At 49.3% G+C, this 26,221-nt stretch overlaps 1 protein-coding gene across 5 annotated transcripts in view; it reads right to left on the bottom strand.

The window, feature by feature from the left end:
* Positions 1-333: 333 nt before the first annotated feature.
* AFAP1 (actin filament associated protein 1) overlaps positions 334-26,221 on the bottom strand; it is a 187,692-nt gene continuing 161,804 nt past the window's right edge. For all 5 annotated transcript variants that reach the window (XM_008018005.3, XM_008018009.3, XM_073012530.1 and 2 more), the window contains 4 exons: positions 22,859-23,023; positions 17,844-18,034; positions 13,950-14,114; positions 334-5,062 (listed from right to left, as the gene is read on the bottom strand). In XM_008018005.3, coding sequence (XP_008016196.2) covers positions 5,036-5,062; positions 13,950-14,114; positions 17,844-18,034; positions 22,859-23,023 — 548 coding nt within the window. In that variant the 3' untranslated portion in view covers positions 334-5,035. The remainder of the gene's footprint in view (positions 5,063-13,949; positions 14,115-17,843; positions 18,035-22,858; positions 23,024-26,221) is intronic.

A 26,221-nucleotide genomic window follows, 5' to 3' on the forward strand; every position in this document is an offset into this window, starting at 1 on the left:
GCCCAGAGCAAGCTCCCTGAGGGCAGGAGTTGTAGCTGACCCATTTCTAGTTCCAGCACCTGGTACAGAGTCGGCCTCACCGTGGGTGCACAAAACGTCTCTTGAACTGGACGTTCAGGTCTGTGGACTCAAAACTACTTTTTAATACAAACCACAGTTCCTTCATCTGCCTACTTCCTCCCTCCACGTGTCACTCCTGACCCCTCTCCCCTCCGTAGGTGGCCCAAGGCCAGCGAGAGACCCCCCCTCCACCCACCTGACAGCAAGGACTTCAGGAAATGCAGCCACTTCTCAGTCTGCAGCACACACCAAGGGCAGTCAAGACACCGGGGCTCGCGGAGAGAAGTTTATTCATACACAAAGGTGCACGCCAAGGGCGCCAGTCTAGGGTTACACCACGTGAAACAGTAGAAAAATCAACCAGGAAAGCAGGAAATTCAGTGAAGCTGCTACAAAACGGGGCGAGCGGACTGAAAACTAGGATTTTCCTTGCAAGTTGCTTTTCATAAAATTTTTACTTTATGAATTAAATACATTGAATAACAGTGAAAATATATTTACAGTCATTTAAAATGGGCACTACCAACATATTTAATTTAAAAAAAATCTTTGCTGTTTCTTTGCCTGTTTCTTTCAAAGAGAATTTTAAATATGACTTTAGCTTTTAAAAAATACAATAAGGAAATAATTACATTCTTAATATGAAAACATTTTACAACCTATCGCCATGGTCAATTAATTCTGAGTATCATTTAAAAGTTGATGTTAAAATTTAAAGTGAATATTTCCTTTCTTGTTAGAAAATCAAAAAGATTATCTCATTAAAAACACCTTTGGTCCCTAAGAATTATGATCTGAAGATCTCCTTTTGAAAGTATCTTCCATGGCTACACTAAAAAGACTGGGTAACACTTGTGCACGGTGAAGTTGAGATTTTTTGGAAGACCAAAGCTGGAACTATTTCATGAACTGTGGGCAAAAGGATGCGTCTGAAGCCCACCACTTCCCAGGCGCAGTTTCCTTCCCTTTACAGACGATGGAGTGGCCTGCTATGGCTTGGGGACTCACGAATAGGAGGTGGCTTTGCTTTTTCCACGGTGCTGTGCCATGTGTTTACGGCATGAATGTTTTGGTTTCACTTCAGTTTATTTCACAGTATGAACCCAGCCCATCATGGGGACAAGACAGTGACAACCAGGAAAAAATGAATTATCCTCCTTCAAACTATGTCATGAACTTGAAGTTACCGTTCCCATTAGAAAATTATTTTAGTAAGAGGAAGGCAATAATTTAACATTGAAGTATTGCCACGACCTTTATGTAAGCTGCAGGGCGCCCTGCCAGGCAACCCTGACGCCTGAGACCTCCAGTGCTGTGCTCCCAGAAGTGGCTGTTTCAAGGATGGACATCCACCTGACTGCAGGGGCCACCTGTGAGCTCAGGGTGTCGGCCCTTCCCTGCGGCATGAGGTGCCTTTTCTCTAGGTGCGGGTCACCGGCCACACGACAGGCTACCCATCCTTGGATGGTGTCAAATGACAAGAGTTTGGTGCATGAACAGAGCACCTCACCTGGGTAGCAAAGTCTGTGGGCAAAATTTACATCCCCCCAAATAGTGGGTGAGTAGAGTTAACAGCCTCTTTGGAAAGGTAAGGGGTGGCCACAAACAAGGGAGCTTTGCCCACAACCCTATATCTAACCCTGGCTTCAACACTGCCCTTTGAATCCCGTGCACAAGCGCCAAATTGTGGCCATAATGATAATGAATCTCAAACTCCTTCCTGGGGGTGGCCTCCAGAGCCGAGGACATACTTTTTGAAACAGACTTTTCAAAAGGAGTAAATCTCCACCTTTTAGGGTAGTTTTGTCTATTTAGAAATGGCCAATAATAACTTTGGGACGAGTAAGATACAGGGGAAGGTTAGGCCTGGCCACGCCAGGGCACAGGCACAGAGGGCAAGACGGGACTGACCCAGCTGGTAAATGGCCACCTGCCAGCCCCAAGGGAAGGTCTCAAGGAAGGCCCCATGGACAGTGGCCCGTGCTCCTGGGTCAAGTCTGGTGCCTGGGGTGACTCAGCAGACCCACACTGGTTACCTTGCACCGGCTGTGGACTCTGGAAGCCGAGGGAGGGAGCTACCGGCCTTGCAGACAGATGGGCCTTGCCCTAGTTCCCCCCAGATTCTGGGAAGAGGGAGCCATGGCCTGCCTGTTGGGCCTCTGCACCCCTCATCCTGGCTTCTCCGGGGACCCTGGCCTGCCTGTCGGGCCTCTGCACCCCTTATTCTGGCTTCTCCGGGGACCCTGCCCTGCCTGTCGGGCCTCTTGCCCCCACAGCCTGGCTTCATTATGAAATCAGACACACGCAGCTGCCACAGAGGCAAGGGGTGCTTGTTCCTGGGGCATGTTTTGGGAGGGTGATAAAATGAGATCACTGTCAGAATTCTGGCAAGATGGCTCGTGTGTGTCTAATATGTACAGATATAAATTAAAAACTATTTATTGAACATATACAAATAAATAACTTATTCTGAAGTAAATGCTTTAAACTTTCTGATCAAATGCGAAATTTCAAGGGAGTATCTGGCATCGAGGGAATCCAATGTCAGGGCCCCCTTCCAGGGCACCCATTTTGAAAGGCTCCATGGACCACAATAGGATTCGTGAAAGTTTGCCTCCTCTTTAAAAGGCTTATGGTTGTGGCAGTGAATTACAAACCTGGGTTTTTAAAACAAAATATGCATGCTGGGAGTCGAGCACCAATCAGCTGTGCCCTTGGGCAAGTCCCTGCTAAGGCTCTGGGGCCTCCTTACCTGGTGAGGAAGCTGGCGGGTGACAGCTCAGGCCCGCGGGACACACCGTGTGCCGCTCGCGCTTCACCTGCTGGCTGGCCGCTGCCCCCCACCCGTGCTGGGCCAGGACTGAGACTTCAGGCTGGCCATCTCCCGCTTTTCCTCCTAACCACCAAAACCTCGCACAGTTCTCTTCGGCAAAGCAGGCTGCCAATCAGAATGGCCCAAGAGCCTCAACCAGGGAAACTACCTGACCCGAATGCAGCAAAAACTTTTGGAGGAGCCAACTTTTCCCCCTTTATAGAAAATGCATTTTGTGTGATACGAACTGGTCCCAGCTGCCTGCAACGGTGGGAAGTCCCCACCGGAGGGAGGGCTCCTCTATGGCAACGCAGCGGACCGGCCCTGAGACTGTGGCGTCCCCGCCCGACCTGCCTGGATGTCCTAGTGGGAAGATGGCATCACGGATGCTGGTGTAATGGGCCTCCACGGACTACCCAGGAGGAACGTGCGTCGGGGGGGAACGCCGGCTGACGGCTCAGGAACCCAACACGCTCCCGGCAGATGGCTCTGCGATCAATTCAAGTTTCAGGTGGACTCCAGCAGCTTCCAGTTCTCGTAAAACTTTCTTATACAGGGGAGACCACTTTTCCGCTCGAGTAATCCAGCGTGGCCCCTGCAGTCCTCAGGCGCCACGACCTTCAACATGAATCCTAACCGTACAGTCCCGTGGCTGGCGCTCTGATAGCATGTCTGGGGGAAACTCGTTGTCAGTGTTTTCCTGCCGTCTCTTCCTCTGCGTGATAAAGGACATTCTGGACACTGGGCAGAAGGCTTGCACCAAGTGTGACACCTCTCTATTCTCTGCTCAGGGAAGGGGCGGTCGCTGCTGGGACTGGTCTCCGTGAATCCGCCTGCGGAGGCTTTCAGGGGCGACTTATTTTGTCATCAGTGCCTGCATCTTCCCATAATGGAGAATTCCTGACAGTGGCCTCCGGGAGACCAAGAAGTTAAATCTGACTTTTAAACCCAGGGAGTAGATACCAGCTCAAACCACGAACTCTTTTTTTCCTTTATGCCTTAGGCATCTGAATTCTCCAAGCGGTATTGCACAGAAGGCAAGTAAGAAAGCTGGGACAGGGGCCCTGCCCGCACCCACCCCACTCAGGAGAGGCAGCACGGCCAGACCCACCATGCATTAGTGGTTTAACTTGACAAGCTGGAGGAAGGGAGAGGGAGGGGCAGGAGGCCCTGGAATTCCTGCCTCGTGCTCTAAGGTGTTATAGCTCCATGAGGGAACAAGTTCCAGAACTTGCTTCCCTTTCAAAGGACTGCCCTGGCCCCACGCAGCAGTAAACGTCCTGTACAGTGGCAAGCAGCCAGAGGCTCCTGGTGGGAGGAGCACCTGCCGGCTCCGATGTGGACTAAGGGCTGGGGATGCCAGCCCAAGGGGGAGGAGGGCACACTGTTAGTGAAGTATTAAAACCCTCTGCTACCTGTCAAAAGTAGCACAAATAATAAAATAAGGAACCTCTGAAAAATCCTTAGATCTAAGTGTGACACACAACAAAAAAGATTCTTAAAAAACAGGTTAAGAAGAATGGCAGCTTTTCATGTCTTGGTGACAAAAGCATCTGTCCAAAAAATAATAAAAAGCAAAAAAATGTTTCACAGCGTGATTTTCTCATGCCTTTACCTCTGATGACAAGGGGGACGGGCACGTGGGGAGGGTATGCCGAGACACAGAGTCCACGTCAGGGCTGTGTAAGCCCCTGGCCCTCCTGGTGGTGTGCGAGGCGAGCCCAGTGCCCACGCGCCAGCCACACTCATGCCCAGGGCAGCCGAGGATCCAAGCTCTTCCCCGTCGAAAGGTTTCACTTGGGGGCTCACAGAACCATCCATCCTCAGTCCAGGGCTGGGCTGGAATCGGTGAAAGCAATGGCTTAACTGGTCAGAAAGATGTCACTTTGCCTAATAGCATCCTTTCAAACACCTTTCCATCACTGTTTTTGTTTTTTAACAAAGTTGGGGACCAAAGTCTTACATCTTTTCTAAAGGCGCCAGTATACAGTAGAAGGAATGCAAGTGGGCCTGGGTGAGAGGCGCTGGCCTCAGAGTTCGGCCATGAAGCCTCTGGAGTCGCGCAGCTGAGGCCACTCTGGGCAGAGCTTCCTGCCGTCACACAGATGAGGACACGGGCAAGGGGGTGTGCAGTCTCTGAGGCTGGAGCAGTCCTGCTGTCCCCTATGTCCCGTTCTTCAATTCCCATTCCTAGAGAAAAGGAAAGTCTTGTAAGTTGACAGGGCAAGAGGATCAGGCTGGGACAAGCCACGCCCACCATCCACATTCGACTCAGAGCAGGTGGGTGCTTGGCTACTGCAGAAAACTAAACACAATCAATGACCAATGACCCGGCAATTCCACTGCTAGGTATTTACCATCAGAATGGAGAGCATGGTCTCCAGCAGATACCACACACCCCGTTCACAGCCGCATGACTCACACCAGACAGGAGGCGGAGGCAGCCCAATACCCACCGATGGATAGACACATAAGACATGGCGAGTACAGACACCGCCACATATTCAGCCTTAAAAAGGAAGGGCTTCTCACACATGCTGCAGCCTGGATGGACCTTGAGGACATGATCAGAAACAAGCCAGTGACAAAAGGAGAAATCCTGTAATGATTTCACTCACATGAGGGACCTGGAAAGGTCTAACCAGGACAGAAAGTGGGCCGCGTGCAGTGGCTCACACCTGGAATCCCAGTACTGCGGGAGGCACAGACAGGAGGATGGCATGAGGCTAGGAGTTTTGAGACCCGCCTGGGCAACATGGCAAGACCTCATCTCTATTTCAAAAAATATAAAAACAAAAAAGGAAGTGGAATAGTGGGTATGGAGGGCTGGGGTGGGGGGACTGGGGAGTTAGTGTTTAATGGAGACAGAGCTTCGGTTTGGGAAGATGAGAAAGTTCTGGAGAAGGATGGTGGCGATGGCTGTGCAACAATGGGAATGTGCTTAATGCCACTGAACTATAGACTTAAACATGCTTAAAATGGTCAATTTTACATTGTGTTTATTTTACCATAATAGAAAAATGTTTTTTTAAAAAATACGTGGATGCTTAAATCCAGTCAGCGGAGCAGCTGGACTTGTTCCATCCACAGGCCCTGCGTGCTGGTTGCGGATGGCTGTGGTCTACGCAGTGCCAGCAAAGCGAGAGCAGGGACAGTGGGCACCGGGCAGGCACTGTGCTATGCACTGGGCACGGCTGTGTCTGGTCTGATGACAGTCCTGCAAGGTGGACAGTACTCCCACTTCCTAAGTGAGGAGACAGGTAGCTGCGGGGCTCATGCCTGGAACCCCAGCACTTGGAGGGGCTGAGCGAGGTGGGAGGATTGCGTGAGACCAGCCTGAGCAACACGGGGAGACCCCAACTCTACAAAAAATACAAAAATTAGCTGGGTGTGGTGGCGCACACCCGTAGTCGCAGCTACTCAGTAGGCTGAGGCGAGAGGATTGCTTGAGCCCGGGAGTTTGAGGTTGCAGTGAGCCACGACCGTCACTGCACTCGAGCCTGGTCAACAGAGCAAGACCCTGTCTCAATCGATCGATAAGGAGACAGAGGCTTAGTGACTTGCCTTAGGTCCAAAGTGATGAAGCTGGGCCCCCAAACCACTGTTCCACAGCAAAGGCCTCCCATCTCCACTTTGCCCTGCTGCCTCCCAACAGGCCACACTCTGGCTTTCATATCTGCTTCTCTCTACACACACCCATGCCCGTTCTCCTCCTGACGTCACCTGGCCAGCCTCATGTATCCTGAGGACTAGGCTTCAGTGATTTCCCCCTACCCTGTGCCCCTTCCTGCCCTGACTCAGGGAGGCAATGCTCCCATCTTCTGTGCAGTTTCTGTGCTTTTCAACAAGCCATGTCACAGCAATAAATGCACCTGCCCCTCCCTACCGGATACACACCCTCCATGTTCTTCCTCGCTTCTTCCTTTCCAGCCACTCATCTTTGGGTCCTCAACACCCAGTGCAGCTGCACAGAGGCAGACGCCTGGGCTACTCCTGGTCTCTGGAGCTATGTGGATTTGAAATGGGGGGATCTGAAATGGGGTTTGGTCATGGGATTGAGTTCCAGAAAGAGGAGGCGGAAGAGCAGACGCAGGTCAGAGCAGCAGCAGCACCATGCAGGACAGAAGCCCTCAGTTCCCTGGCATGGATGGCTCTGGAGGAAGACAGCAGAAGGCACAGATGCCAGGGCCAGACTTTCTGTGCCTCAGCCACTGGGGGGGGGGTGGGTTGGAGAAGTTGCTTCATCTCTCTGAGCCTTGGTACAATGTGAGTCCCACCAAAGACTTCAAAGCGTGATTGGGAAGATCAAAGGAGAAAGGCTCTGTGAAAGCCCCGCCCATAGCAGCCGGCACACCATGAGCCTGGCCACCAAACACGGGCTTTCTTCTCTGTGCCCAGTGACCCTGTGCCGCGATGCAGATGCCTGACTCCCACTCTCTTTCCAGGAGCTCATTAACTGGGTCATGAGTACACTGCACGTCTCTGCATGCTGCATACACTGAACAATTTCTCACCTTTTCTCAATCAAGAGCTCAAGTTCAACTCATGGTTAAATGCACAATGCTAGCAAATCTGTCAGATATAAACACCAAACCGCAGCGATGATAAAACCATGCTGAGGCACTCTGACTCTTGGCGGAAGTATTCTGCAGAGGGGAGGATGGTTAGCTGGGTACGCCTCATGCCTTCTTGCCCCTTCAGCAGCCTCCCTGGGATAGCTATGTGGGCTGTTGTAAGCAGAGAAGATGCCCAGGGGACAAGGTCACGAGGTCGGCGCTCAAGGGCAGTCCTCTGTCGTACACATCCCCCATTTCCTCCCAGGCAGTGGGGGTTTGAGAGAGGGAAGACCCCATGTTACCTCCACATGGTGCCACATATGTTTAACAAACAAGTCTAGGAAACAGTGACATTTCCAAGCCCAGGTCACACTGGCCACAGAATAAGTGAAAGGATGAGAACCTGTAGACTCCACTCAACTCAGAGCAGGGCAGGAAACAGAATCTCCAGGTGAATGTGTCACTAGAGGGAGTGGCACGAAATCTGGAGCAGCTCAGCACCTGCCCCTCAGGCACCTCCCAGAGCGGAGCCACAGTTTCCATGCCTGGATGTCCCTTGGCACATGGCCTGCCCAGATGAAGGGAAGGGACACCTGGCCGCAGCTGTGCTTGGTGGGTGGTTCTGAGCCAGGAAGCCCTGGGGCATGGGACTGGAAGCCGTCTGACTTTCTAGAACCCTCTCTCGTGCTCAGTGCTCCGCACCGAGAGTTGGAAGGTATTTCAGGAATACCGCAGCTGAGTAGTGCTTCCCACAGCCAGAATACGTCAGACCCCTTGGTCCTCAGAAAAAGGCAGGAGGCAGATGACAAGTTTACGATACCCAAATGCATTCAGTTCTCAGCGTCTACGGGCTCCGCCACAATCCCCACCTCCAACCAGGGGTCCCTTGTCACTGTTCTCAGAAATCCTGGGAAACCCTGCTCAGTCTGTCCCCTTCCGACTTCTGCAACAAGATTCTCAGCTGGAGGGACGAGAGGGGCTTCCGCTGTTTTCTGGACCTGTCAGTGGGGACCCGTCTGGACAGCTGGCTGTGCATCTGAGGTGGCCCAGGATCACCCGCTTCCCATTCACCGAGAGGGAGCAGAAGGGAGGGGGCGCCTGAACCTCTGCGCGACGGAAGCGCACACAGTGACAGGAGCCCTTTCGAGGGTCGGGACCACAGAATTTTCAGTCCAATTTCTTCGATGATAAAGAAACTAAATAGATGAAGTCCATTTACAGCATCTCTCATCTGCAGGTCCTTAGCGGGATGTCATCAGGCAGCTCAGGTCTAAACACCCCCCAGGCAAAACATATTCCTCCATCAGCGAGCCCAGTGGTCACCAGCTGAGAACACTTGGCAAATACGAAGAAAAGCAACGGGGATGACAGTCATTCCTCCCTTCCCCAGACTCACCAACACACACGGTCTTCAGTACATGGATCTGCCATGGAGGACTGCTGTTCTGGGGGACAGCTGGGGACAGCCAAGTTTCTTAGGGGCCCTCCTGTGAGCACCCCAAAGAGCACAGCAGGTGGGCGGTACTCATATTCCCATCTCGCAGGAAGCACCTATTCCTGCCAACTCAGAGTGCGCTCCAAAAGCCGCAAAGAATGCCCGGCTGGGCGCAGCGGCTCACGCCTGTAATCCAGCACTTCGGGAGGTAGGAGGATCACCCGAGCCCAGGAGTTCGACACCAGCCTGGGCGATACTGCCAAACCTCATCTCTACAAAAAATACAATAAATTAGCTGGGCATATTGGTGTACACCCGTAGTCCCAGCTACTTGGGAGGCTGAGGTGGGAGGATCAACTGAGCCCAGGAGGTCAAGGCTGTGGTGAGCTGTGATGGCACCACTGTATTCAGCCTGGGCCACAGAGTGAGGCCCTGCCTCAAAAAAAAAGAAAGAAAAGTTAATTCCGGCAGTGAGAGGAACCCACAGAGCCGGTACAGGGAGGGCTCCCGCGTTCCAGCCCCTCGGGGTGGGCAAACCACACTCCTACGGCTCCCCAGCTCATGCCATCATAAGCCGTGCGCTTTCACACACGCAGCACTTTCTGCGGCTGCAGCCAGGACCCGTTTGCTTTGATCAACGACTGTTTTAAAAATTTCTGAGGTTTTAAAGTTTAGCATCAAAACGTGCCAGTGGCTAATCCCATGAGAAGACTGGATGCTGCCTCAGGAGGGACTAAAGAAGTTCCTCCGAGGCCCTCAGAGCCTGACTCACGCAGCTGGCGGTGCTGGGGAGGGGGCTGGAGGCAAGTTTATTCCTGGGCTCTCTTCTTTTTTTTTTTTGTCTAATTTTTTATTTTTTTATAATACTTTAAGTTCTAGGGTACATGTGTACAATGTGCAGGTTTGTTACATAGGTATACATGTGCCATGTTGGTTTGCTGCACCCATTAACTTGTCATTTACATTAGGTGTATCTCCTAATGCTATCCCTCCCCCCTCCCCCCTCCCCACAATAGGACCCGGTGTGTGATGTTCCCCTTCCTGTGTCCAAGTGATCTCATTGTTCAATTCCCACCTATGAGTGAGAACATGCGGTGTTTGGTTTTCTGTTCTTACGACAGTTTGCTGAGAATGATGGTTTCTAGCTGCATCCCTGTCCCTACAAAGGACACAAACTCATTCTTTTTTATGGCTGCATAGTATTCCATGGTGTATATGTGCCACATTTTCTTAATCCAGTCTGTCATTGATGGACAGTTGGGTTGACTCCAAGTCTTTGCTATTGTGAATAGTGCCGCAATAAACATACGTGTGCATGTGTCTTTATAGCAGCATGACTTATAATCCTTTGGGTATATCCCCAGTAATGGGATGGCTGGGTCAAATGGTATTTCTAGTTCTAGATCCTTGAGGAATCGCCATACTGTTTTCCACAATGGTTGAACTAGCTTACAGTCCCACCAACAGTGTAAGAGTGTTCCTATTTCTCCACATCCTCTCCAGCACCTGTTTCCTGATTTTTTAATGACTGCCATTCTAACTGGTGTGAGATGGCATCTCATTGTGGTTTTGATTTGCATTTCTCTGACGGCGAGTGATGATGAGCATTTTTTCATGTGTCTGTTGGCTGTATGAATGTCTTCTTTTGAGAAGTGTCTGTTCATATCCTTTGCCTACTTTTTGATAGGGTTGTTTGCTTTTTTCTTGTAAATTTGTTTGAGTTCTTTGTAGGTTCTGGATATTAGCCCTCTGTCAGATGAGTAGATTGCAAAAATTTTCTCTCATTCTGTAGGTAGCCTGTTCACTCTGATGGTAGTTTCTGTTGCTGTACAGCAGCTCTTTAGTTTAATTAGATCCCATTTGTCAATTTTGGCTTTTGTTGTTGTTGCTTTTGGTGTTTTAGACATGAAGTCTTTGCCCATGCCTATGTCCTGAATGGTATTACCTAGGTTTTCTTCTAGGGTTTTTATGGTTTTAGGTCTAACATTTAAGTCTCTAATCCATCTCGAGTTAATTTTCGTATAAGGAGTAAGGAAAGGATCCAGTTTCAGCTTTCTACTTATGGCTAGCCAATTTTCCCAGCACCATTTATTAAATAGGGAATCCTTTCCCCATTTCTTGTTTTTCTCAGGTTTGTCAAAGACCAGATGGCTGTAGATGTGTGGTATTATTTCTGAGGTTTCTGTTCTGTTCCATTGGTCTATATCTCTGTTTTGGTACCAGTACCATGCTGTTTTGGTTACTGTAGCCTTGTAGTATAGTTTGAAGTCAGGTAACGTGATGCCTCCAGCTTTGTTCTTTTGGCTTAGGATTGTCTTGGCAATGCAGGGTCTTTTTTGGTTCCATATGAACTTTAAAGCAGTTTTTTCCAATTCTGTGAAGAAAGTCATTGGTAGCTTAATGGGGATAGCATTGAATCTATAAATTTCCTTGGGCAGTATGTCCATTTTCACAATACTGATTCTTCCTACCCAGGAGGATGGTTTGTGTCCTCTTTTACTTCACTGAGCTTCAAACTTCACTACAAACTTCAAGGTTTGTAGTTCTCCTTGAAGAGGTCCTTTACATCCTTGTAAGTTGGATTCCTAGGTATTTTATTCTCTTTGAAGCTATTGTGAATGGGAGTTCATTGATGATTTGGCTCTCTGTCTGTTATTGGTGTATACGAATGCTTGCGATTTTTGCACATTGATTTTGTATCCTGAGACTTTGCTGAAGTTGCTTATCAGCTTAAGGAGATTTTGGGCTGAGACAATGGGGTTTTCTAAATATACAATCATGTCATCTGCAAACAGGGACAATTTGATTTCTTCTTTTCCTAACTGAATACCCTTTATTTCTTTCTCTTGCCTGACTGCCCTAGTCAGAACTTCCAACACTATGTTGAATAGGAGTGGTGAGAAAGGGCATCCCTGTCTTGTGCTAGTTTTCAAAGGGAATGCCTCCAGTTTTTGCCCATTCAGTATGATATTGGCTTTGTCATAAATAGCTCTTATTCTTTTGAGATATGTTCCATCAATAACGAATTTATTGAGAGTTTTTAGCATGAAGGACTGTTGAACTTTGTCAAAGGCCTTTTCTGCATCTATTGAGATAATCATGTGGTTTTTGTCTTTGGTTCTGTTTATATGCTGGATTGCGTTTATTGATTTGCATATGTTGAACCAGCCTTGCATCCCAGGGATGAAGCCCACTTGATCATGGTGGATAAGCTTTTTGATGTGCTGCTGGATTCGGTTTGCCAGTATTTTATTGAGAATTTTTGCATCGATGTTCATCAGGGATATTGGTCTAAAATTCTCTTTTTTTGTTGTATCTCTGTCAGGCTTTGGTATCAGGATGATGTTGGCCTCGTAAAATGAGTTAGGGAGGATTCCCTCTTTTTCTATTGATTGGAATAGTTTCAGAAGAAATGGTACCAACTCCTCCTTGTACCTCTGGTAGAATTCGGCTGTGAATCCGTCTGGTCCTGGACTTTTTTTGGTTGGTAGGCTATTAATTATTGCCTCAATTTCAGAGCCCGCTATTGGTCTATTCAGGGACTCAACTTCTTCCTGGTTTAGTCTTGGGAGAGTGTATGTGTCCAGGAATTTATCCATTTCTTCTAGGTTTTCTAGTTTATTTGTGTAGAGGTGTTTATAGTATTCTCTGATGGTAGTTTGTATTTCTGTGGGGTCGGTCGTGATATCCCCTTTATCATTTTTTACTGCGTCTATTTGATTCTTCTCTCTTTAATTCTTTATTAGTCTTGCTAGCAGTCTATCAAATTTGTTGATCCTTTCAAAAAATCAGCTCCTGGATTCACTGATTTTTTGGAGGGTTTTTTGTGTCTCTATCTCCTTCAGTTCTGCTCTGATCTTAGGTATTTCTTGCCTTCTGCTAGCTTTTGAATGTGTTTGCTCTTGCTTCTCTGGTTCTTTTAATTGTGATGCTAGGGTGTCAATTTTAGATCTCTCCTGCTTTCTCCTATGGGCATTTAGTGCTATAAAAATTTCCCTCTACACACTGCTTTAAATGTGTCCCAGAGATTCTGGTATGTTGTATCTTTGTTCTCACTGGTTTCAAAGAACATCTTTATTTCTGCCTTCATTTCGTTATGTACCCAGTAGTCATTCAGGAGCAGGTTGTGCAGTTTCCATGTAGTTGAGTGGTTTTGATTGAGTTTCTTAGTCCTGAGTTCTAGTTTGATTGCACTGTGGTCTGAGAGACAGTTTGTTATCATTTCTGTTCTTTTACATTTGCTGATGAGTGCTTTACTTCCAACTATGTGGTCAATTTTGGAATAAGTGCGATGTGGTGCTGAGAAGAATGTATATTCTGTTGATTTGGGGTGGAGAGTTCTGTAGATGTCTATTAGTTCCACTTGGAGCAGAGCTGAGTTCAATTCCCAGATATCCTTGTTGACTTTCTGTCTTGTTTATCTGTCTAATGTTGACAATAAAGTCTCCCATTATTATTGTATGGGAACCTAAGTCTCTTTGTAAGTCTCTAAGGACTTGCTTTATGAATCTGGGTGCTCCTGTGTTGGGTGAATATATATTTAGGATAGTTAGCTCTTCCTGATGAATTGATCCCTTTACCATTATGTAATGGCCTTCTTTGTCTCTTTTGATCTTTGATGGTTTAAAGTTTGTTTTATCAGAGACTAGGATTGCAACTCTTGCTTTTTTTTTGTTTTCTATTTGCTTGGTAGATCTTTTTCTTTGTTTTTCTAAAGAAACACATCTAAGTGCTGAAGAGGACTTCAGGGGTCGCCTGGTCTAATCTCCACCCCACCAATGAGAAAACTAGTCCAGAGGAGTCCAGGGCTTGCCTGCGTCTGAGATGACCCTGGAGCCGACTGTTGGCACTGGGGCTAAATGGTCAGCACCTTTGGGTCACTGTTCACCTTTGAGAACCCGCTTCCTAACAGGATCTGCGGGGTGGTGAGAGCTCGATAAGCACCCATTCCAAGATGTCTACTGAAGGCTGAGTGCCAAGTGGATGGAGCAGAAGAAGAATAGGCTCCCTATTCACACCTGAGAATGCTGGGAGGTTAAAGATCCCCGACACCCCCAGACCAGTGCCCCCAGAAATCAGGGCTCACCTTGGCCTTCCGCAGCACATGTCCTCGGCAGGGGGAGCTGCCCGGGGCCACCTGGCTCTTCTTCAGGACAGCCGCGCTGTTCACCGGCACGGGGCCCTCGGTGTCACTGGTGTCACAGCTGGAGATAGGCGAGTTCTCCAGGGTCCGGTGCCTGAACACTGGAGACTTAACAGAGAGAGAACCCCATGTGAGGAGTGGTTTCTAGGCCACTGGTATTATCCAGCAGGAAAATGATTTATTTCAAGGAAGAAGTAAGTTCTGGAAATGGGCAAAAATCGCAGCGGCAGGAAGGACTGCTAGGCAGTCAGTGCCTCACCCCCAGAGCGCCTCCCAACATTCACAGCCAGGGGGCAGAGGCTCTGAGGGGCTGGTGGAGGCTCCAAGGGGTGCTCCGACTCCCAGCCATGTCTGGGAAGCGGTGAGGGTGGGATTCCTGCCTGAATCTTTTGCACTCAAAGTGAGGCTCTTCCACACAGGCTAGTCAGTCCCTTTGTGCAGGGCTTTATGGTTTTCAGAGTTTTTCTGGGGTGAGTGTCCTAGAGATGTTGAAGTAGCAGAAAGCGCCATCACTTGGGGCAGAACTGGCTCCCGGGAGGCAGCCCCACGGAGTGGGGCTCGCGGGAGAAAAGCAGGCTCCATAAGCACAGAGGCCTTCCGAGTGTTTACGGCAGCTTACATATGCCAAAGGAGGAGGTGTTCAGGAAGACTCAAAATAGAACAACGTGTGTCCTGAGCTGCCAAGGCCCCCATCGCTGGCTCTTCCATATGGGATCCCAAACCGCTCTCTGGGAAAAAAATGCCACAGTCTGCTGAGCCTTCTCTCAAATGAAGTCTCCAAGGAAGAGATGCTTCCTAGGATTCCTGCCAAAATGTGTTATGTAAAAAATATTGCTCAGGGTATATGGCATGCTGTTTTAGAACAGTGTTTCAATTACCGTGAAAATGGGCAGCTCAGGGTCCCCTGTGGGCTTTACTGACCACAACCCCCAGGCAGCCAACTTGACTTACGCGGTGGCAGTCCCTGGCTGCCAGGGAGGAAGCCTGGGTAGTGGTGAGTGAACACAATGGAATGATGATGAGGACATCTCTGTCTGGCAGAGGCCAGGCCAGGCTGTGAGTAAAAGGGGCAGGTGACCCGAAGACCTGCATCTTGAGAGGGGTCCACCGAACAAGCCACTCTCCCGAGGACACGGTCTGGGCAGCAGCGGTGCAGAGTGCTTCCCCAGGTGCTGGGACAGAAGATGGCACCAAGGACATCCGCCCTCAAAAGAGAGGGGAAGTCACAAAGCACGGTGGACTGGGACAGGGGAAGCGGAGGCGGCAAGCCAGGCCCAGGCCCCCAAAGGATACTTGGGCCAAAGGAAAAGTGAGGGGGGTGGCGAGGCAGGAGCTGGAAAAGGGGCCTGAGGGAAGCTCGGGTGATGGGGGTGGAAGAACGTGGAGCCACCACAGAAGAGAATGGGCAGCTGTGCCAAAGGGCACCGGATCGGGGAGTGAGGACTAACATGTCTGCTGGAGGGGAATGCTGGGGGTCCCCACGACGAAAGCAGGTGCAATAAGCCACACTCGGAAAGTGGAGGTGTCAGGGGGCAGAGGACACTGCAAGCATGGACAACTACTTCTGAAGCTCACCTTGGAAGGAAAGGCAAGAACACAGGGCAAGGGGACAGTCACCAGGAGGAGCAGCAGGCCAGGCGGAACCTTCTTTTTGTAAGGATGGATTCAACTAGAGAATCCTGAAATGCTTGGCAAAAGCTGACAGAAAAGCTGAAGATACAGGAGAAGGCTCCTCCCAGGTGTCTGGAAGTCAGGAAGGGTCGGATCGAGGCACTGACCAGAGTCCAGGAAGCCCAGCCCTCCACTCAAACAGGACCAGAGGACAGGGGCGGGACAGCTCCTCAGAGCATCCTGCACTGCCACCACCCTCCACGCAGGACACAGGACAAGCAGCACAGGGGACTGTGTGTACTCCTGCCTCAGATCACCACAGACGGAGGGGCACAGGGCTCCATGAAGCAGGCAAAGACCCCTGCCCTACCCCAGCCAATGCCCACAGCTTCACTGCCACTCTCACTGCACCTGACCCCACCATGCTCTTGTCCCCATTTCTGCTGGCTGAGGGGCTAGGGACACCCACCTTGGATTCCAATTCCCCCTGCACCCCTCCTCCTCAGCCCTGCTTCACTGTTGCCACAGATCTGTCCGCATCTGACACCAGCGTATTTTATTGGTTTGCCTCCCTCACGAGAATATAAGCTCCATGAAACGGGGATTCTCACCTATCTTGTTCACAACTGCAGGCCTGGAGTCGTTTGTAGCACACAGAGGGAGAACAGAACATGGGCTGGGCACGGTGGCCCCCGCCGGTAACCACAGCGACTCAAGAGGTGAGGTGGGAGGAGCACTTGAGCCCAGGAGTTCAAGAAGGATCACAGCATATACATATGTGTGTACACACACACCTTTATATATGAAATAGTATGTATCTCGCATAAATAACTATTTTTATATATAATAGATAAATGTTGAATTTGTATGATTTTATGTAATACATAATGTATGTGATGATATCAGCAAGCGATTGCCGGGTGAGCGGAATGAATGAATGCAGGCATGTGCACGTTTGGGAAGATGGGATCGAACACAGGTGCTTCGGTGAGTGCTGTTCCAAAAGCCTCTGCACACACAGTCCTGTGCGGCGGCCATTATTATTTTCTCCATTTTACAGATGAAAAACTCAGGGCCTAGAGAAGTCCAGTGATTTTAAGCCCTGGTCTGTGTGACCCCAGAGCCGCCTCTTGAACACCCGAAAGAACTGTGCACGAGTGGCTGGGTTTGTGGTTTGAGGACAGAGCAGTGACCTCGCTGCTTGCTCAGCTCTGCAGGCAGGAGGGAGGTTGTCCTCTGGGTTGGAGGTGATGGCTGGGGTGCCACAGAAGCCTGGTGCAGGGATGGGGGGCTCGGAAGAGAAGGGGAGAGTAAGGAACAGCAGGCCGTACGGGGGTGCCTGGCAGGGGCCAGCAGGTGACTGAAACTCAGGGCTGTTGTCAACCCATAAGCGTGTCAGTCTTCCCCACAAACCCGCCCAAGGCTCACGTGGAGCAGCGGTGGGCTCAACCAGGTTCAGCGTTTTACCAAGGGGTTGGGAAAGAAGGACCTAGAAGGGAAGCATTCAGGACGCAGTGGGTGGGGACCCAGGGGCGCCCGCGGTGTTTCGGCTGGGACAGGGGCTGAAGTCCAGCCGTCTCTCACCGGCTGCCTGTTCTGTCTGCCCTGCAGGCGTGTTTACTCCTCTGGGCCCAGTGCCTCCCTCACTCAGTGGAAGTGACGGCATCCAACTCACAAGACAGGAGACTCAGCAGAATGACCAAATGGAGAAGACATCTAAGTTCTCAGCGACCGCGCCGAATGAGTGAAGAGGAACCAGGGACGGGGAAGACTCATGAGGGAAGAGGGGACCGCTTTGTTCTGTTCGATTCTAAGAGGACACAGACCGCGCCATTCACTTCAGTTTCCCCAGCACCTGGCTGAACTCTCAGACATGCTCGACGGTCTATAAGGACTGGCTATCTGATGAAGCGGTGGCAAATTAGGACCTGGTTCAGAAGAGACATGAGGACTGGATCTGTTCTAAACAGATGGTGCAAAGAGGAAAGGCACAGACTCAGTGTTTCCATGCCTTTTAACATTTCAGCAAGAGGTAAGAAAGCATGTCGGGAACATAGGCCTGGCTGATGAAAGTGTCTGATGCTAACACATGAACTATCTTCTGCTGGGCACGCTAAGGGGCCACAAGCAAGCTACGCCCCAGAGCCACTCCACATTCTCTCTGGGTGCACTGGCTCTTGGTCACACAAGGCCGCGCCAGCCTCCAACGTGAGCCAGGACACACACCTGTGGATTTGATGTTCCTGACTTGGGCTCGATGGCCAGCCCCAGGGTGACTCCGCCCGCCAGTGCCTTCTTCAGGCTCTCCTTGACCTCCGTCAGCTCCAGCTCCAGGCTGACGCGCTCCGCCTCCTTCTGCCGGCACTCCTCCTCCAGCTGCTTCAGCTTCTCCTCCAGAATCGCCTGTGGCTTCCTGCCTGGAATTCCCAGAAACGCCCTTACTCCCGCGGCCGGCACAGGCTCTCCAAACAACACAGAAGGCACCTGGTCCCCGAAAAGAACTTCCACAAAACGTTTGAGGTTGAGCTCCCCTGACTTAGGTCCTCATTGCAAAACTTAAATTCAGCAGTTCTCTAAGGGACCAGCGTCCTTCTCCAACCACTTCCCTTTGCTGTAGCTGTGAGGACTCGGACCAGGCAACGGGAGACGCTGATTCTCACCAAGGCTGGGAGCTCCTGGCTCTGGGACTCAATGTACTCATTTTGAAATGTGGACCCTAAACTCCACAGTTCCTGAAGCTGCCACTGCATTGGGGTGTGAACCCCGTCCTTCCCTAACGCTCCACCGATCCCTCAGTCATCTTATTTGCCCCCAAGGCAATGAACAGTAGCACAGCTTGCATCTCTACTAGACATGGCACACATTTCTTTAAGGAACGTTCACTTATTTTATTTGAGGTTTGCTGCAGTGACCTAAGACACACCCACTGGACAGATGAGAACATCAATCCCAAGAGGTGAACGGACTTGTGCCCAGGGCCTGGGCCGGTGCTGCCAGCAGGCGAGGTTCTCTTTTTCAAAGCCAAAAGCACCCCTGGCCTTCCTGCATCTTCACTATCCTGCAAGCTTGGAACACTAATCCACTCTTACTAACCCGCCCTCACCCACTAACCCACTCTCACCTACTAACCCACTCTTACCCACTCTCACCCACTAACCCACTCTCACCCACTAACCCACTCTTACTAACCCACCCTCACCCACTAACCCACTCTCACCCACTAACCCACTCATATCAACTAACCCACTCTTACTAACCCACTCTCACCCACTAACCCACTCTTACCCACCCTCACCCACTAACCCACTCTCACCCACTAACCCACTCACATCAACTAACCCACTCTTACTAACCCACTCTCAACCCACTAACCCACTCTCACCCACTAACCCACTCTTACTCTCACCAAATAACCCACGCTCATCCACTAACCCACTCTTACTAACCCACTCTCACCCACTAACTCACTCTTACTAACCCACTCCCACCTACTAACCCACCCTCACCCCCTAACCCACCCTTACTAACCCACTTTCACCAACTAACCCACTCTCACCAAATAACCCACTAACCCACTCACACCAACTAACCCACTCTCACCAATTGACCCACTCACACCCACTCTCACCAACTCTCACCGCCTAACCCACTCCCACGCACTTACCCACTCTCACCCACTAACCCACTCTCACCCACTAACCCACTCACACCAAGTAACCCACTCTTACTAACCCACTCACACCAACTAACCCACTCTTACTAACCCACTCTCACCCACTCACACCAACTAACCCACTCTTACTAAGCCACTCTTACTAATTAACCCACTTTCACCAACTAACCCACTCTTACAAGCCCACTCTCATCCACTAACCCACTCTCATCCACTAACCCACTCTCACCAAATAACCCACTCTTACTAACCCACTCTCGCCCACTCTCACCCACTAACCCACTCTTACTCTCACCAAATAACCCACTAACCCACTCACACCAACTAACCCACTCTTACTAACCCACTCTTATTAACCCACTTTCACCAACTAACCCACTCTTACCCACTAACCCACTCTCACCCACTAGCCCACTCTTACTAACCCACTCTTACCAAATAACCCACTAACCCACTCTCACCAACTGACCCACTCCCACCCACTCTCACCCACTAGCCCACTCTTACTAACCCACTCTTACCAAATAACCCACTAACCCACTCTCACCAACTGACCCACTCCCACCCACTCACCCACTCTCACCCACTCTTATTAACCCACTCTCACCAAATAACCCACTAACCCATTCACATCAACTAACCCACTCTCACCAACTCACCCACTGCTACCCACTCACCCACTCTCACGCACTCCCACCCACTCACACCAACTAACCCACTCTTACTAATCCACTCTCACCAAATAACCCACTCTCATCCACTAACCCACTCACACCAACTCACCCACTCTCACCAACTCACCCACTCACACCAACTAACCTGCTCTTACTAACCCACTCTTACCAAATAACCCACTAACCCACTCCCACTCACACCAACTAACCCACTCTTACTAATCCACTCTCACCAAATAACCCACTCTCATCCACTAACCCACTCACACCAACTCACCCACTCTCACCAACTCACCCACTCACACCAACTAACCTGCTCTTACTAACCCACTCTTACCAAATAACCCACTAACCCACTCCCACTCACACCAACTAACCCACTCTTACTAATCCACTCTCACCAAATAACCCACTCTCATCCACTAACCCACTCACACCAACTCACCCACTCTCACCAACTAACCTGCTCTTACTAACCCACTCTTACCAAATAACCCACTAACCCACTCCCACTCACACCAACTAACCCACTCTTACTAATCCACTCTCACCAAATAACCCACTCTCATCCACTAACCCACTCACACCAACTCACCCACTCTCACCAACTCACCCACTCACACCAACTAACCTGCTCTTACTAACCCACTCTTACCAAATAACCCACTAACCCACTCCCACTCACACCAACTAACCCACTCTTACTAATCCACTCTCACCAAATAACCCACTCTCATCCACTAACCCACTCACACCAACTCACCCACTCTCACCAACTAACCTGCTCTTACTAACCCACTCTTACCAAATAACCCACTAACCCACTCCCACTCACACCAAGTAACCCACTCTTACCAACTAACCCACTCACACCAAATAACCCACTAACCCACTCTCACCAACTAAAGCACTCACACCAACCCACTCTTACTAACCCACTCTCACCCACTGACCCACTCTTACTAAGCCACTCTTACTAATTAACCCACTTTCACCAACTAACCCACTTTTACTAGCCCACTCTCACCAAATAAACCACTAACCCACTCTCACCCAGTAACCCACTCTCACCCACTGACCCACTCACACCAATTAACCCACTCTTACTAAGCCACTCTTACTAATTAACCCACTTCAACTAGCCCACTCTCAACAAATAAACCACTAACCCACTCTCACCCACTAACCCACTCACCCACTCACACCAACTAACCCACTCTTAACTCTCACCAAATAATCCACTCTCACCCACTAACCCACTCACAACTAATCCACTCTTACTAACCCACTCTTACTAATTAACCCACTTTTACCAACTAACCCACTCTTACTAATTAACCCACTCTCACCAACTAACCCACTCACACTAACCCACTCTTACTAACCCACTCTTACCCACTCTCACCCGCTAACCCACTCTCACCCACTAACCCAACTAACACCAACTAACCCACTCTTACTAACCCATTCTTACTAATTAACCCACTTTCACCAACTAACCTACTCTTACTAACCCACTCTCACCCACTCACACCAACTAACCCACTCTTACTAATTAACCCACTTTCACCAACTAACCCACTCTTACTAACCCACTCACCCACTCACACTGACTAACCCACTCTTACTAACTTGCTGTCACCAAATAACCCACTCATACCAACTAACCCACTCTTACTAACTAATCCACTCTCACCCACTAACCCACTCTTACTAACCCACTCTTACCCGCTAACCCACTCTCACCCACTAACCCACTCACCAACTAACCCACTCTCACCCACTCTCACCCACTAGCCCACTCACCAACTAACCCACTCTTGCTAACCCACTCACCAACTAACCCACTCTCACAAATAACCCACTCTCACCAACTAACCCATTCTAACTAACCCACTCTTACCAAATAATCCACACTCACCAACTAACCCACTCTTACCAACTCACACTCACCAAATCACCCACTCTTACTCTCACCCACTAACCCACTCTCACCAACTAACCCACTCTCCAACCCACTTTCACCCACTAACCCACTCACCCACTCTCACCCACTCTCACCAAATAACCCACTCTAACCCACTCTTACCAAATAACCCACACTCACCAACTAACCCACTCTTACCAACTCACACTCACCAATCACCCACTCTTACTCTCACCCACTAACCCACTCTCACCAACTAACCCACTTACTAACCCACTCTCTCCAACTAACCCACTCTCACCCACTAACCCACTCTCACCAACTAACCCACTTACTAACCCACTCTCTCCAACTAACCCACTCTCACCCACTAACCCACTCTCACCAACTAACCCACTTACTAACCCACTCTCTCCAACTAACCCACTCTCACCCACTAACCCACTCTTACCAAATAACCCACTCTCACCAACTAACCCACTCTTACCAACTCACCCACTCTTACCCATTCTTACTCTCACCCACTAACCCACTCTCACCAACTAACCCATTCTCACCAACTAACCCACTCTCACTAAATAACCCACTCTCACCAACTAACCCACTAACCCACGCTCACCCACTCACCAACTAACCCACTCTCACCAAATAACCCACTCTAACTAACCCACTCTCACCAACTAACCCACTCTTACCAACTCACTCTCACCAAATCACCCACTCTTACCCATTCTCACCAACCCACTTACTAACCCACTAACGCACTTACTAACCCACTCTTACCAACTAACTCTCACCAACCCACCCATTCTTACCAAATAACTCACTCTTACCAAATAAATAACCTACTCTTACTAAATAAAATGGCAGCCTTGGTGAGCAACAGGTCCTTTGGGCAAAGCAGAATGAAATCTCCAGTCTCCCAATACAAACATGCACCCTGGGCAGTCACCCGCATCCTTCATACCTGCGTTCACTTCAATGGCCGCTCGAAGGTCCTTTCTTTCCTTGCGGAGCTGGGCCAGCCTATTCCGCAGGGCCTCTTTCCTCTTCAGCAGCTCCTCTTCTTTGGTCTGTAGCCGCTTGGCATCTGCTTCTACCCGGTTCTTGCCGTACTTGTACTGGGCAGCATCTCGAGAAGAAAAAAAAGCAATTAAAAATTAGGTTTACTAGCCTGGGAAACATGGGACAATCCCTTCTCTACAAAAAATACAAAATTAGCCAGGCGTGGCGGCACATGCCTGTAGTCCCAGCTACTCAGGAGGCTGAGGTGGGAGAATCGCTTGAGCCTGGGAGTTTGAGGCTGCAGTGAGCTGTGATTCTGCCACTGTGCTCCAGCCTGGATGACAGTGAGACCCCATGTCAAAAAAACATTAGGTTTATTCAAGCAGACAATGGGGGAACTCAAAAAGCCTGTTTAATCAGCCAACTCAGTAAACAAACACAAAGCCAGTTACTGTGCTAATTCAGTAAGAAAAACGACAGGGCTGGTTTGAACTAAGCAGAAAAGCGACTAGTTCAAATTCTCCAATATTCTTTGAATCAAATTTTTAAAAACAAAAACAGAATATTAGGAGATTCCTTTAACTCACTTCCCTTTGAGGCACATGGCTTATAATTAATCTCAACAAGGTGGAGTCTGAACATTCTATAATAGGCACAGGAGTCTGTTACTATCAAAAATAATGTCTGAAATCTGCTTCCTTCTCTACGTCTTCAAACACCTCCATAACCCTGAAGTATCCGTTCCTTACGGTCACGTCATCTGCCTGGCTCTGAATTCATCTGAATTGCTGCTACACCCCCAGCACTGAGATCAGCACCTGGCACGGAGTGTGGCACAATAAATGCTTGTTCAGTGAATAAATGAACAGCAGATACATGAAGAGGCAGCCAGGAGCAGTATCTGGAGCCTGACCGTCTAGGAAGGAGTCCCAGCTTGTACGTGTAGCTGCATGACCTGGAACAGGGCATGAAAGCCCTCTGTGCCTCAGTTTCCCTTATCTGTGAAATGGGGATAGTAATTCACTGAGTGGTTGCGAGGATTAAATATTTATAAGGCACTTAGAACAAACACAAAAATAATGGTCAATACATAAATGCTTATTTCATAAAATGAATAAATGAAGAGGAAACTAGCTGAAGGGAAAATTTATAGACTTGGCAACATCACACCACCCGTGAAAACAGCTTTTAAAACCTGACCCCATGCTCTCTTCCTCTTATTATGTTGGCCTTTTAATAACAGTAATTTAGGACAACACCTCTTTGTTAAGACACATGGAAGAAATGAAGGTTCTAACAAAACTCAGATGGAGGATCACCGATTTCAAAGCTTCCGTGATCTCCCAGTCGCTTCTAACAATCACCCTGATGGCAACTCCCAGGCCTTCCTGACCGCACACCCCACGCGTCTGACTCCCTCGCAAGGCTAGAAACTACTTCAGGTAGAAGCCACAGGGGTGGCATAATGGTTAAGAATAAAAACACTGGACTCAGGGAGGTGGCTAGAAACCCACACTCCACCCTCTCTTGCTACATGACTCTGCAAGCAACCTCTGGAGAAGCTCAGCTTCACCCTCTCTAAAGCAGAAATGAGAAGGAATCCTGTGTGTGTGCATGCATGTGCACATGTGCATGTTTTAAATGAGACGTGAGTGTGTGTGTGTTTTAAATCAGAAACATATACCTGAAAAAAATCTAACAAAATAACATGATGCCTGACGTAGTGGACACTGACTGACAATTCTTACCATATCGGCGATAAGTGATTCCCAGAGCCTTGTCCTCTCAGGGATAGCAGGGAGCCATTTCTAGCACCTGTCCTAAATGCTGGATTTGCCAATTCTTGCAATGTAAGCCATCATGATTTCAATGAAATACTGCATTTATGAAGGTATAAAAAGTGATCACTCCCCAGTCAATTTTCCCCTAACCAAAAGAAACACACAGAATGACAGCAAAAGGGTCAGCAGCCCGAGGAGAGGCAAAGCACTCAACAACCTGAAACGAAAGGATCACTGTTCGCAGCTAAAATCACGACATATTTTGCAAACAAGGCCAAGTCCAAACTCTACTCACTTATTTCTAAACTAAGCTGTTTTCCCAACAAATGCAATGCAATAACCTATAAATCTCCACATCTTTTGGTCCCCATGTAATAAATCTCATCTAATCTATAATGCAAGTGGCTGGATTCAGCAAAAACACGGAATGCCATTATTTTTCTCTTTTGTCACCATTAGATGTCACCAAAGTTAATAAAAACTCCCTACAGAAGGTCTCATAAAATAAAGGAATAAATCATCTAAAAAATAAAGTCAGCACAGGTACTGACAGAGAAACACCATGGCGAATGAGATTCCGTGGGATTCGGATTTTGCTTTTAATAAACCTTTCCAGGTGTGAGCTGCTCCTCTCCCCCATCTGCCCCTCCCCAAAGAAACAACACAAAAAGAGGTGAAAGTAAAAACACCCAACACATTCGGGAAATAAGATTTGCCAGATAAGGTCAAAGGAAGTTAGTACATTAAACAAATGGTGGTAGGAGGGAGGATTTGGCCCAAATGGCTCCAACCTATCTGGTCAACATGTGAACAGAGGTGGAGAAAAGCTTAGGTCAGGGATGTACACACTTCCTCGGGGCAGACGCCGCCTGGTCCTGCGGAGCGATTCCAAGCCTCGTCCACAAACATGGCCAAGGACACTGCCAGCCTCTCCATTCCCCTATGTGGATGCTCTGACTCCAAAAACAGAACCACAGGGCAAAGGGATGTCGGCACGTGCCGGTATGAGAGTCTCTCTCTCCAGCAGCTGGCGTGGGGGTTACCAGCTGGGGCTAGCCGGACTCATCTTCATTAGCACTGAGACTGGTCTACCAGTTGCACAGATCCAGATTCGAAAATCTCAGGTACAAATCCCAAGGGGCGATGGCGTGTAACCGCATCAAACTCAACATCTGCACCTAACTCCCACCTTCTTCCTCTGAGAAATCTTCCTGGACATGCCCAGATGGACTCAGAAGGCCCTCACCTGTAAATCCCCACACTGCAGCCCTACCACTTGCTTGTCTGCATGTGTGGGTCTGTTGGACTGAAGCCGCTAGACAGCAACTACTTTAGTGTATCTTTGAGTCCCTTGAGTGAAAAAATGCTGCTTGGCCGGCTCCCTGATTAGACATCCAACATCATGAGGACTAATGCAAATACAAACACTTAAGAGATGCCATATCACCCCAGATGGATCTAGTGGAGGCAAGGGAAGAGGGTGCTGGGTCCAGGCAGGCTGTCTCTCTCATATCTTAATGCTTCTCTGCCCAATCTATTTTCAG

This window comes from Chlorocebus sabaeus, chromosome 27 (genome assembly GCF_047675955.1).
Source record: "Chlorocebus sabaeus isolate Y175 chromosome 27, mChlSab1.0.hap1, whole genome shotgun sequence".
NCBI classification, from domain to species: Eukaryota; Metazoa; Chordata; class Mammalia; order Primates; family Cercopithecidae; genus Chlorocebus; species Chlorocebus sabaeus.